The sequence below is a fragment of the Talpa occidentalis genome, unplaced genomic scaffold (assembly GCF_014898055.3).
Source record: "Talpa occidentalis isolate TD23 unplaced genomic scaffold, MPIMG_talOcc4v2.1 talOcc4.17, whole genome shotgun sequence".
Lineage (NCBI taxonomy): Eukaryota > Metazoa > Chordata > Mammalia > Eulipotyphla > Talpidae > Talpa > Talpa occidentalis.
The window spans coordinates 32,887,214-32,900,466 of NW_023601754.1; the positions used below are offsets into that span (position 1 = coordinate 32,887,214).

General features: G+C 35.7%; 1 protein-coding gene across 1 annotated transcript; it reads right to left on the minus strand.

Annotated features, from left to right (window-relative positions):
• Window positions 1–4,537: 4,537 nt before the first annotated feature.
• On the minus strand, window positions 4,538–13,040 carry LOC129146076 (endogenous retrovirus group K member 7 Env polyprotein-like). Its single transcript, XM_054697069.1, has 2 exons — window positions 12,212–13,040; window positions 4,538–6,692 (listed from the first exon to the last, which is right to left on the minus strand). The coding sequence occupies exon 2, from the start codon at window positions 6,238–6,240 to the stop codon at window positions 5,440–5,442; it is 801 nt and encodes a 266-aa protein (XP_054553044.1). The 5' UTR covers window positions 6,241–6,692; window positions 12,212–13,040; the 3' UTR covers window positions 4,538–5,439.
• Between the last annotated feature and the right edge of the window lie 213 nt (window positions 13,041–13,253).

Consider the following 13,253-nt stretch of genomic DNA (forward strand, 5'->3'; position numbering starts at 1 on the left):
AGTTTTTTGTTTTGCTTTTTCATCTGAAGTGACTAGATTTTTCTGACAAACGCTTTGCCCTGCAATGCATAAACACACCTTTCATTGCTGAGAAAGTTTACTATCATTGCCAACTACTGTTCTCCAACTTGCCCGGTCTGACCTTGGAAAACAGCATCAAAACCTAACAACAACTTGGCAGAAACAGGAGTCAGTGACATCATCAAGGAACTTAGTGTGTAAAACAGAGATTAGACTCTGTAATAAAGGAAAGATGTCAAAATCAGGTTTTGAAACACATTATCTATCCATTGCATAACTTTGTCCATCACAATTCTACTCCTTTCAGCTAGTTCTTTCCATTTACATTCATTTTGCATAGTAACTAGAAAGAAAAACATACAGAAGTCACCTGCATATTGATATAGCTTACGATTTATGATCTCAATACCATCAACTATATTCTGGAAATTTCCACTCATTGAATTGGTGCCCACTTTGAATGCTACGTCAATCTCCTTGGACTTTTCCTTTAATCTCAGTTTCCCTGAGAACCTTCCCATCTACCACACCTTCTCAAAGTACTATGTTTGACTCATTTCTGTAGATCCTTTTCTTTGTGAAGATCAAGCCATTTCAGCCTATTCAGAGTGGCTCCTGAAAACGAGGGTTTTCTCTAATTTATTTCCAGACTTGGATTACACATGACTGAGTTATTTCCTAGGTACAAGCTATAATTCACCCAGTAAATGATACATTAAGTTAATTGGTGATGTTTCCAAAAAAGTAAACACATGGCAACATTTCATAGCACTACACACACAAGCACAATATAACACATACGTGCATGAAAAATGTATAAAATCTGAATAAATTCTATAGACTAGTTGATAGCGTCATGCCATTGTTACTAGTTTTGATAATGCACTGTAGTTATGCTAGACATTAGTTTTGGAGGAAATTGATAAAGATTAAGCAAACCTTAGCTACAGTCATTAAGAAAAGAGACTATGCTTTCAGATTACTATACTATTCAAATCCAACTCCAAAACTTGATGGTTAAATATGCTTGTTCAAGTTTTTTGTGTTCCTTACTCTGAGCGCCTCACTTCTAAAACTGGCATAAAAATTAATAGCTGCCTCTCAAGAAGTTTGCAAAAGTTGAATGAAATGATCAATGCATAGAATATAGCAAAATCCTTGATGTACAGCAAGAGCCCATCCTATCTTTATATATCGATCAATATATACCCTGCAGAGTATTTCTTTTCAAAACCAGCCAAACACTCTATCTGTTGAATCTGTAGCTTATTAAAAAGAAACAAATTCAGGACCTTTGAAACAAAGGTTTCAAAGTTGGTGTTACAATGCAATACTGAAAACATAACTACAATTACTGCAGAAAGCCATTTACTTGACTTATCAATAAAAAAGATTAGTGTTTCAGTGTCTCCAAATATTTCTATGGACTATTCCCATTTTGTTAATGTACGTTTGGGCTCTGATTTCATACTTATAACGCCCAGAGATTATTTTAATCTGATGTTCCGAGAATGATGGTTGAGGTGTAAGAGCCACACTTACAAAAGAAAAGAGGGATCCATTTCTCAAAAAAAGGTGTTGGACTTTGATTGGCATTCCATTTCTTAAAACAAAAAGTGACTTTATTCTCTAATGGCCCACATTTGAAATGTTACAAAGGCTATATGATAAAGCTGTAAGACACACAATATATTTATTTCAGTGAATAGTTGTTGTACTATTTCTATTTATAAACCTACCCCTGTTTCCTGACAGCCTTGGAGGAAAACAAGTTTGGGTCTCCAAAAAAACATGACTAAAGGAGTTTCCTAGATGATTCTGTTAAAAGTAAGTTTGAGACTCACACATCATGTGGAGACCTAGTTTAAGAATGGCACTTAGAATGACCCAGACATGAGGGCCATTTTTAAGACAATTAAATAATGTTACCAGAATCTCATAAAATATGACTATTTGCTACTTCATTTGTATTACAATCAACATGGGGGGAGGGGAACTATACCTTAATTAAAGTCCCGTTTTCAGCATTCTCTCTTGTTTTTCTAAATCTCAGAAGTTCGTTTCCCAAAGGTAAGATTAAAAACTGGAGTGGTGAATGAGAAAGTCAAATATTAGCTGGATTATATTGTTGTGCATATATATAGTTATAAAAGTATTTAATTTTAAGTATGAGACCAATGAAAAATGATTAAAACATGCATGTTAGTGTGTATGTGGTGTGTTTATAAATTACTTCACCTTTTAGAGAAAACATCATAGAAATAGACAATGCAAGTATATTCAAAATGTTTTCTGTCAACTCCTAGGTATTGAAATTTTGGGAAATATGGGGGCATTTTATGTTTCCCAACTCTGAATAGATTCCTGGAGGGTGTGTACATTGCTCTGTAGGTATGTACACCCCACACACACACATAAATAGATGTTATCTATTTACAGTGAACACAGTAGCCACCATATTCCTGAAGAATAGCTGAAGAGATGTAAGGGACTGAAAATAATTCATCCACATCCTGCAGAGCCTTTCTACCAGGAACAACTACATAATTTGTGAAATTCAGTGAAAAATGAAAATGTGCGGTTTCTTGTTCAAACTTTGTTAAGAATTTCAAATAGTGACAGCAGAGCATTAAAGCACACATGGAGCCTGAGTGACCGTGAAAGTTATGTGCCCATGACCGTGGCCCTGTTTCCTGCTCATCATATTCGTGTTTACATCTTTCCAACTAGTAACTTTTTTTCCCCTAAAGATGTCTTTATTGTTCAGCATACTATTGTATTTTCTCTAAGCCTCTGACTCTCTTGTTTTGCTTTTACTTACTTGCCATCTTTCATTTGGAAACTACTTTCAAGTTTTGCTTTTAGGAAACTTTTCAACTGTCATCAGCTATTGCAATATCCTGTAGAAAATCCGTGTGTGTGTGTGTGTGTGTGTGTGTGTGTGTGTGTGTGTGTGTTTTGAGGGGGGGATAGGAGAAGAGTTGGCGAGTAACACTTTGCGTGTTTGTGATGTGCCTCCAGTATACCAGCACTGAATCCTGTGTATCTGGTAGAGGACTATGAATAGCTTTTGGTTTCTGTATCAATTAGCTTAGAATATCATGCATAGAAACCAAAACAGAAAATTTCAATAGTAGAACTTTCAACTTTCCCAAAATACAAGAAGGTCTAGAGGTAAAACAGTGGGTCCAGGCAAGAGGAACATGTGTTGTTACTAGTACCAGTTCTTCATCAAAACCAGACTTCGCCTATCAGAAATTTTACAGTCCATCCCCAGCTTCAAGAGTTTTGTTGCCTGATTATCTCTAGCCGTTCATTTTTCCCAGGTACTCAACCACTCACTCTCTCCCAATATTTTGGAGAGTAGAGTTCTCTGTAATACCACCTTAGCATTGGAGCTCTAAGTAAAAAGAGGTGTGTCAGACTAAGGACATGTTAATCCATGAAGCATTATTCTCTGGATTTCATTGTCTGTTGCACAATGCTTCTGACAAAGAAAAATCTTTGTATTGCTTCAAATTATTTAGGAATGAATGTTTGCTTTCACGGTAAACTTGAGAAATAGTAGAAACGATAAAATGCATGATAGAGTACAATTAAACACCAAAAGCTGGGAGGTTATTGCAAATAAACTTAGCATCTCAAAATGATTTAGTATTAACAAACCAAATGTGTAGTGAGACAGTACAACTGGAATACTTGAATTTTATTTTTTTTTAGTAAATACTGGGCCTCAATAATGCTTCTTTTAAAAAATATGCTATATTATAAGAATACATCATCCTCCGCATAGTATTATTAGTCTATCAATTATATTAATGGTGTAATTTGAATCTTCTTTTGTCATAGGTAAATATGTGTTCCTACTTACTCCTATTTACCATATTTAGATTTTTAAGAAATTTCTTCTAAAGCTCTTTTACATGTTTTGATTTCTATGGGACTATGTTATTTGAAATACAAAGTTTAAATCCTGTTATATTTTTATCATCATCTGTTTATTAGCATCAACTTATATTTTTGTTGCATTCAATCTCTTTTTTTTTTTATCACCATGTTGTACATTGTATCCCCAGAACTTATTTACCTTGTATTTGGAAGATTTTAAAATATTGTATTGAAAATTTAATATGTGGACCACATCATAAATCATAATATGAGATAAAATACCATTAAAAAGGTTCCATTAAATCCAGATTGTGTGAATGTATATCAGAAAGAATAGATGAAAAAAGAGAAAAATGTTGGCAGTTTCTAGCTACAAGTTTATTATAAAATAGCTTCTTTTTTGGTTTATAACTGTATATTTTCAAAATTTCAGAAAATTAACCTACTTTTTTTCTCCAATCAGATATTGAAAAGGTACCTTTAAAAGTTGCTTACTAAAGTACAAAAAAAGTAAGATTAATTAATCTATATAAATTGCGAGGGATTGAGGCTCTAGATATTAAGGGTATTTGATACTTATAAATGGCCTCTTCAGGCCATAGTGAATTGTTTTCTGTCTTCCAGGCAAACTCATGGAATTCATGTGAATTTCCTTTTAAACTACAGCAAACTGAGTCATCTTAAATAAAAATCTACTGAAATAACTTTGGAAATAAGTTTAAACATTCACTGTGATTCAGTTAGGACCAGGTTGTTTAATTTGATCACTAAATTTGCCGCGGACCAGCACAGCAGTAGGCAATGAGGCCGTCTCAGGGTTGAGAGACTGCGCAGGGTGGTCAGGGATTCGGTTAAAGAAATGACAAACAGACACACTTCAAGAGAGAGTGTAAATCTGAGTGTAACTTTATTTTTGTTAGTGGTCAGTATATATTTGTTTTTTCTAAAGGCATAGGAACAGTGAACATCAAAGAAATCAGTTTGTTCATAGGTTTAGCTTATCATTGACAGGGCAGTGATTTATGTCCAAAATACATCTGGACCTAGCTGCATTCCTAAGTAGACAGGTTATTAACTCTTTCTATATTCTTGTACTAATTACTACTACTATTATCTACTTATGTTTACTCATAATTAATTGTCATAGGTAAATTTATATTATAATGTAGTTAATATCAAAGGTACTAAAGTTAAGCACATAATAGAAAGATTATTAAACCAACAATTCTATTATAACACAGTGTTTAGTAATGTTTCATTTGCATTAGCCTAATTATTAAATTACGTATGTTTTTTAATTAGCAATCAATGACCAGAAAAAGGAAAGATTTTAGAGAGACAGTTGTAGCAGAATAAAGTTTATGGGCCTTGAGAAAGCGAGATAAGGTTCCAGGTGGTCAGCATTTCTTTTAATCATCTTTGTGGCAGCTTCTGGTGGTCGTTATCTCTTGGCAGGCATTCGGCTTCTCTGCATCTTAGGGAGTTTGCTGTTCTCCCCCTGCGCGCATGGTTCCTTGCCCACGCCGGACCTCAGGGACCATGGCAACAGCCATTATTAGCCCTGAGGGTCACTGCAGGGGGAGGTGCAGCAGGTCCCCCTTTGATTTTAGAACGAAGTTGGTAAGCATACATGTCACACTGGATGCGGTAGATGGACCTGTGAAGTGAGCGGACACAGAGGGGAATAAACAAACAAAGGAGCAGGACAAATAGGGAAAGAATAAGGAAGGAGAAAAGAAGATGATACCAGTGAGCAGGAGTTAAAGATTGGAGAGTGGAAGCCAGAGAATGGGCAAAGGAAGAGACTGAAGTATCCAGATGAGATTTACTGATAGCAGAGATTTCAGATTGAAGGGACGAGAGATCATGAGAAAGGTCATTGTCATGCCAGATGCCCAATAGGTGGTATTTAGTAAGATTCCAATGCAGGGAAGAATTATAACGTAAAGGTGTAACACAAATGAAACGAAACTGAACGTGGCAACGAGTAGACAGTTGTTGTTTGAGAAGTTGAACCTCATCACTAATAGCAATAACAATTTCTTCCAGAGCATTTAACTTTCTTTCTAACTTATAGTCAATGTCCCGCTGTGTAGACAGCGCCATGGACACGTTTTTGGTAAGGTCATTTACAAAAGAAGCTGTCTTAGCTTCCTGAACTAAAGCAACAGAGGAAGTAGCTAAGGAGGTAACCAGGGAAATTAGAGCAGCAATTCCTAGAATAAGGGTGGCAATAAAACGTTTAGGACGAAGAAGGGCATGTACTTCATCTAAAATTTGCATGGCAGTATTATCATACCAAGGTATATCATGTAAATCAACAGGTAACATAACATAGGGGTTTTTTTTTTTTTAAGTAAGATTACAACAGGATACAAACGAGCAAGAGAGGGGACAATACAATTAGTAACAATGCAGCCAGAACAATGAATGGAGTAAGAAGACCCACGCAATTGAATGCATGCAGCTGAGGCATTCCCCAGAAGTATAACGAAGGGGTATCCAACGTAGGCACGCACTGGGATCTTATCGGTGTCCTGTCCAGGTTGTTTGAAGTGTACATCATTAATGGCAGTGAAAAGACGAAAGAGTTCAGGCTTTATGACAGAGCTTTCTGTTCAGGGAACTGGGTTATTTAGTCCTGCCAATGGAGGCAAGCTTCCTCATCATTTTCAGAGGTCTCTGGAACCCTACGAACAAAGCAGCAGTTTCTCCACATTTTAGTTTAGCTCTATGTCAACTCCCTGGAAGAATTGTACTCAAAGTCACACAAAAGGTTAGCTCTGTTAGAAAAAAAAAAAAAAATATATATATATATATATAACATTGCTGTAGAGTCTGGTTAGTCAAAACAAGAAAACTTTGTTGAATCAAGGCAAAATGTAAAAACATTTTCAATGTTATGCCAAACAAAACAGTAAAAATCAGGTGTATTTCCAACAGTCTATACAGTCCTTTGTAGAAAAAATTTTTACTCTCAAAAGTTTATCATTTTGAATCAATCTTTTTTTTTTGTGTGTGTGTGTGTGTGTGTAGAAACAAGTCCTGCAGACATTAAACCATTGAAGTATATAATATTGCAAGGCAACAATAATCATTGACAATTTACATACATATCAGGTATTGAAAGATTTTTTTTAAGAAAGCCAATGTTAACATTTTTGTACCTATTAGAGTTTTACCATTGTCCCAAGTGACAGTGATTCCCTTGTAGTGTAACTTTACCAAGTAAACCAGATAGGATAAATTTATCTAATGTCCTTCCCAGGAGGAAAGGGAGAAAGTTTGTGGAGTGTCTCTAAAGCTTTGCTGAGGTTCCACAAAATTTCCTTTAATTGATTAAATGACAGGCTACCAAATTTTACTTTAATTAAATGTTTGGGAAGCTGTGTCATAAATACTAGAAAACAGCAAAAACAACCATATTTAATCTCTATAAAAATTCTAGCCCTAAGTGATAATATTAACAATTAAATCATAACCTTTAATTGTCATCTCAAAAACCTTAGTTCTTCAGACACTAAAAGACATTATGTCCAACATTATTAACCTAGACAAGGGCCAAGATTATACCCAATGCTAGTGTATAAGTACATGTTTTGAAACAACCCATTAGATTATAACTCAGTTACTATTAACCAAAAATTATTTCAGCTAATGTGTTCCCAAAACACTAAAATAATATAAATCATTTGAGTATACAAAATTTGTTTTCCTAAAATTTCTTTTTCAGATGTTCAACACTTTACTTAGCTTTGTTACTTTTAATTCTTTTAGACCTTTAATATTTGTTTTAACACTTATCACTTTACTTTTAAGACCATTAAAATATCTATTTTTAATACATTTTTTTTTAAACACACATTTCACATTACATTGATTTAGGATTGTCACATCTTTCATTAGCAGTAAGGCATTATAATATATTATAATACTGTCATCTCTTTGAACTAGATGACTTAAATGTGAACACAGAAGGTAATATGACATTAGAATTTTTAGCTTTTATAAATAGTTGCAAAAAGTAAACCTGAAAGTTTAGTTGTAGCTTTAGTTTCTGTTATGACTGGAATTCCATTTTGCATGGCTGTTAATAACATAATGGCACATACCTAGGTTTTTCTAGGCTGGCTAATAAAGAAGCAATTAGGCAAATCAATAAAAACAAAAAGAAATCAGAGCATCATATAGATACTATGTACATTTTTCACATACATGTGACTCAGTAGGAAAGACAAAAGTACCTTTTATACCAGAAATTTCTTTTGAAATAAACACATTTAAACAAAGTATCAATACTTAACATAACTTTAAGGCATATATGCTTTGAATTATATTATAAAATTTAAACTAGTTTTTGTTTATTAAAAAATTGTTTGATCAAGATGTCAAGATTTGTTTGTGATAATTTATAAAGGCGCCATCTATAATTAGTCCTCCGGAGGTAAAAAAACAAAACAAACACAAAGAAAGACAAACAGAAACAGAGATCTCTTGATATACATTTAAAATTTTGGCCATGTGCATATATTTTGAAACATGGTTATTTTATCAATATGTGTGAAGATACTGAGGTTTTTAATGAGTTGACAGCTAAAATCTGTACACAGAATAAGTGTCTAATCTTAATTATTACCAAAGACCTTGGGCTCGAGACCACAGCAGTCACGGCAGTTTTTACTAACTTTTTTGATAAGAAAATATTTTTGGAGTTTACTTTTTTAAGAAATGATTCTTTGGCTTTAGTTTGTTAACACATTATGTCACTGGGAACAGTCATATTTTAAAACATAAAAGAACACTGTTATCTAGAGAACAGGAGAAGAGGTAAATTTTTACAGTCTGCCTGTAAAATTTGAGGTTTAGAATTTAGCTCAAAAATGTTTGTATTATCACTTTATATTTTACCAGGTTAGTTTGTTTTAACAAGAAACTTAATGTTTTACAGGTCCCATAAGTAAAATTAAAAGTTTTTATTCAACCAATAAGCATTCTGTATAGCTTGTTAGCAGGTCAAAAGTAACTCAGCAGTTTTTGCCTAAGACAATGTAGATTTTAAAATCAGAGAAACACAGGGAAATGGAACTTTTTGGTAGAATGAACCAAAATAGTTATTTAAGGTGGATAATAGAAAAGTTTAGTTCCCCACAGCAGGAAGGTAGTAGAGACCTGTCAGTGATCCCAACACTGGAGAAAAAGTCCAGGCAGCTGCTTGTTGAGATCAAGGGCAGCCCCCACCAGCCCACTGCAGTGGGTTTATACTATTTTAATAAAAACTTTTTATTCATATTATAGTCATATAGTCTCATACACTCATATTTAACCATTTTTTATCACTTTAACAATTGTGAATGAACTTTGAATACTATTATTTATAAATGCCTTATTTATCTATTTATTTATTTTTAAAGAAACAAATGGCAAAACTCCACCAAGGGGAACCTAGCCTCCTCCCCAAATAATTAACAGGAAAAGATTGGAGCATTTTTTTGTTTGTTTGTTTGTTTGTTTGTTTGATTTAAGATTATGACACATTATCTCTTATTTGTTTTTGAGTTTTTATTTTTATTTCAACAATTTTAGCCAAGTTCGAGCTGGAAATTTGGGCTGGATTTTGGAATGGTCTCATAATTGGGAGCCGATGCCTCTGCAAAGAGGTCAGTATTGGCTCTAGAATTAACTTTTGGCTTTTGAAAAACAATTTCACTATCCCAATAATCCTGATCACTTTTTCTAATACTGCAGGCTATTTTTTCTTTTACCTTTTGTTTTGCATCTTTCATTTTGCCTCCAGCCAGGCAAAAACGACCTATTTGTTCAGGCAATTGTTTTATTAATATGGGGCTGTCAGCTGAGTCCTCTTTGATGTTATTTAGGGATACAGACAGCCATAAGTTTTTGAGTTTTTTATTTATTTTCTCTAATTCAGACCCTTGATCTAGTGCCACGGGGAAGCATTTAAGGGAACTTTCATGAACAAGATTTTTATGTGATGCAGTTGTAGGTTTAGTAACGACTGGAAAAAGAGTGGTGGCTGGGCGGGAGAGCAGAAATTCCTTTAGAGAAACGCTGTATAGGAGGTTGATCAGGATGATATACTGCCGAAATTCCAGAGGAGGAACCGTCAGTAAAAACAATGGCAGCTCCGGGCAGAGGCTGCGAGGAAACAATTTTTGGAAAAGTAAAAGCAGTTTCCATCGCAAATTTTAAAATAGGGTGCTGTGGCAGGTGGAATTTGACCTGACCAGGAAAATTGAGCAAGGCTATGCCCCAGTCATCATCATTTTGAAGCAGAAATTCAAACTGTGTTCTAGTATATGGGACAGTAATAGTGGCAGGAAGCCTGGCAAACAATTCTTTAGAACGTGTCAGCCCTTTCATTATGAGAAATGCACACATAGATGTATAAGATGTGACCATTTTTGTTTGATTGTGTGCCAAATAAGTAATTCCCATGGTGATGAATAATCAATTTGAGAAACTTTAGCTTCAGAAAGTTTTTGTTCAACCAGGTGCAGTTTTGAGAGAGCCTCGGGTGTCAAGGACCGAGGTGATTTAGGGTTAGGATCTCCCTGTAATATCTGGAAAAGAGGGTGTAAATCACCTGTAGTAATTTTAAGATAAGGACGAATCCAATTAATGTTTCCAAGTAACTTTTGAAAATCATTTAATGTGGAAAGTTTATCAAGGCGGATTTGAAGATTTTGAGTCATGATGAAATCATCATGAATGGTTTTTCCCAGATAGTTAAGTGGTCGATCACGCTGAATTTTGTCAGGAGCAATGACAAGACCAAAGGAGGTCAGGTCAGTAATTAAACATTGTAAAAGCGTCTCCACACCTTCCTTAGAGGAGTGGCTCAGGAGAATGTCATCCATGTAATGAATGATATATGCATCAGGAAATTTATGTCTGGTAGCTTGTAAAGCCTGATCAACAAATTTTTGACATAAAGTAGGAGAATTTTTCATGCCTTGAGGCAGGACTTTCCATTGAAATTGTTGCCAGGATTGGTGAAAATTTGCAGAGGGAACACTGAAGGCAAACCTAGGAGAATCATCAGGGTGAAGTTTAATAGTGAAAAAACAGTCCTGCAGATCAATAATTATAATATGATTTTGTTTTGGAACAGCTACAGAGGAGGGGAGTCCAGGTTGAAGCGCTCCCATGTCATGCATAGTGTCATTAATTGAGCGGAGATCTTGAAGAAGTCTCCATTTTCCTGACTTCTTTTTAATTACAAAGACAGGAGTATTCCACGGACTGTTAGAGGGCTCTAAATGCCCTTTTTGTAATTGGTCAGAGACAATGTCATGTATAGTCTGGATTTTGTCAGATGTAAGGGGCCACTGAGGTATCCAGACAGGATCATTGTTTTTCCAAGCAATTTTATCAGCAAATAAATTTTCCGCAATGGCCCCTAAGAAAAAGCCTGTTCATCAATTAAATCAGGAGTGGTGAGAGTTAACCCCATGGATTCCATTTTGTCACGGCCCCATAATGAAAAGGGCAAGGAAGGAATCACATATGGCTGAAAGAAACCAGAATGCTCATTCATTTGCCAATGTAAAAGCTGAGAGCTTTGAGCTACATTGTTTGCCATGCCTAAACCAATTAAAGTAGATGAGGAATTAGTAATAGGCCACAAAGGGCATAGAATTCTTGTACTTCTTTTCCTACTTTTTTCCAGGTTTCTAGTGATAAACTGTCTTCTTCTGGAAACCATGGGCATACCCATATTATAAATTCATAAAGTTGCAACAAAGCTTTTTTATTTACTTTAATACCACGTGTTTCAATCATATTTTTCAGTATAGAAAGAAAAAGATCTCTGTTTTTGGTCTGTGCTTGACCCATGGCCTCGTGGTGCTTTGTTCACTCACCCAAGATCTTTATTTCAACTGTGCTGTCCGGCCCGTGTCCCTCGCGGGAACTTGCGGAGGCGTCTTAGCTAAGGTCTGTCCGTATAAACCCCGGACCAGGCTGCTCCAAGGAGCAGATGACCGTTATGCCTTATGACGTCCTCCACGGGAACCGCGGGTGCAGCCCACTCAGACTCCGTAGCCCTAAGGCCGTGGAGCCGTATTCATGCACTCTCTCACAAACTCAGCACCACGAGAATATTTACACTTAGAAGAACTTCTCACTGTCTCAAACTGATCACCCTTTATCAGCGAGCTCCGGACGCTCCAGTGAGGATCCTATCCCTGACTTTTAAAAGAGGGTATTTTTAAGGGAAAAAATTCACTCATACACACTAAGAAGGAGATAGCTTACCCAACGCAACCTCTTCGTTACTCACCTCTTTCTTTAGGTGGACAACTCAGCAAAATTTGAAATCGGGCCCCACGTTCGGGCGCCACCTGCCGCGGACCAGCACAGCAGTAGGCAATGAGGCCGTCTCAGGGTTGAGAGACTGCGCAAGGTGGTCAGGGATTCGGTTAAAGAAATGACAAACAGACACACTTCAAGAGAGAGTGTAAATCTGAGTGTAACTTTATTTTTGTTAGTGGTCAGTATATATTTGTTTTTTCTAAAGGCATAGGAACAGTGAACATCAAAGAAATCAGTTTGTTCATAGGTTTAGCTTATCATTGACAGGGCAGTGATTTATGTCCAAAATACATCTGGACCTAGCTGCATTCCTAAGTAGACAGGTTATTAACTCTTTCTATATTCTTGTACTAATTACTACTACTATTATCTACTTATGTTTACTCATAATTAATTGTCATAGGTAAATTTATATTATAATGTAGTTAATATCAAAGGTACTAAAGTTAAGCACATAATAGAAAGATTATTAAACCAACAATTCTATTATAACACAGTGTTTAGTAATGTTTCATTTGCATTAGCCTAATTATTAAATTACGTATGTTTTTTAATTAGCAATCAATGACCAGAAAAAGGAAAGATTTTAGAGAGACAGTTGTAGCAGAATAAAGTTTATGGGCCTTGAGAAAGCGAGATAAGGTTCCAGGTGGTCAGCATTTCTTTTAATCATCTTTGTGGCAGCTTCTGGTGGTCGTTATCTCTTGGCAGGCATTCGGCTTCTCTGCATCTTAGGGAGTTTGCTGTTCTCCCCCTGCGCGCATGGTTCCTTGCCCACGCCGGACCTCAGGGACCATGGCAACATCCATTAGCCCTGAGGGTCACTGCAGGGGGAGGTGCAGCAAAATTATTAAAGAAATACTTTCCTCTGGCCTCTCCATCGGTGTTTAGAAATTTAATTGTTGTCAACAAAACTGTAATTTGAGAGACGTAGTATACCTCATGGAATTAAACCCTATGCCTCAAAACTTCAAGTTTGAATATTTTCAAAGGGCCTAGACATTTGCACC

What these genes read in the sequence shown, in the direction of transcription:
- LOC129146076 (XM_054697069.1), bottom strand. Translation starts at nt 6,240, where the DNA reads ATGTTACCTGTTGATTTACATGATATACCTTGGTATGATAATACTGCC.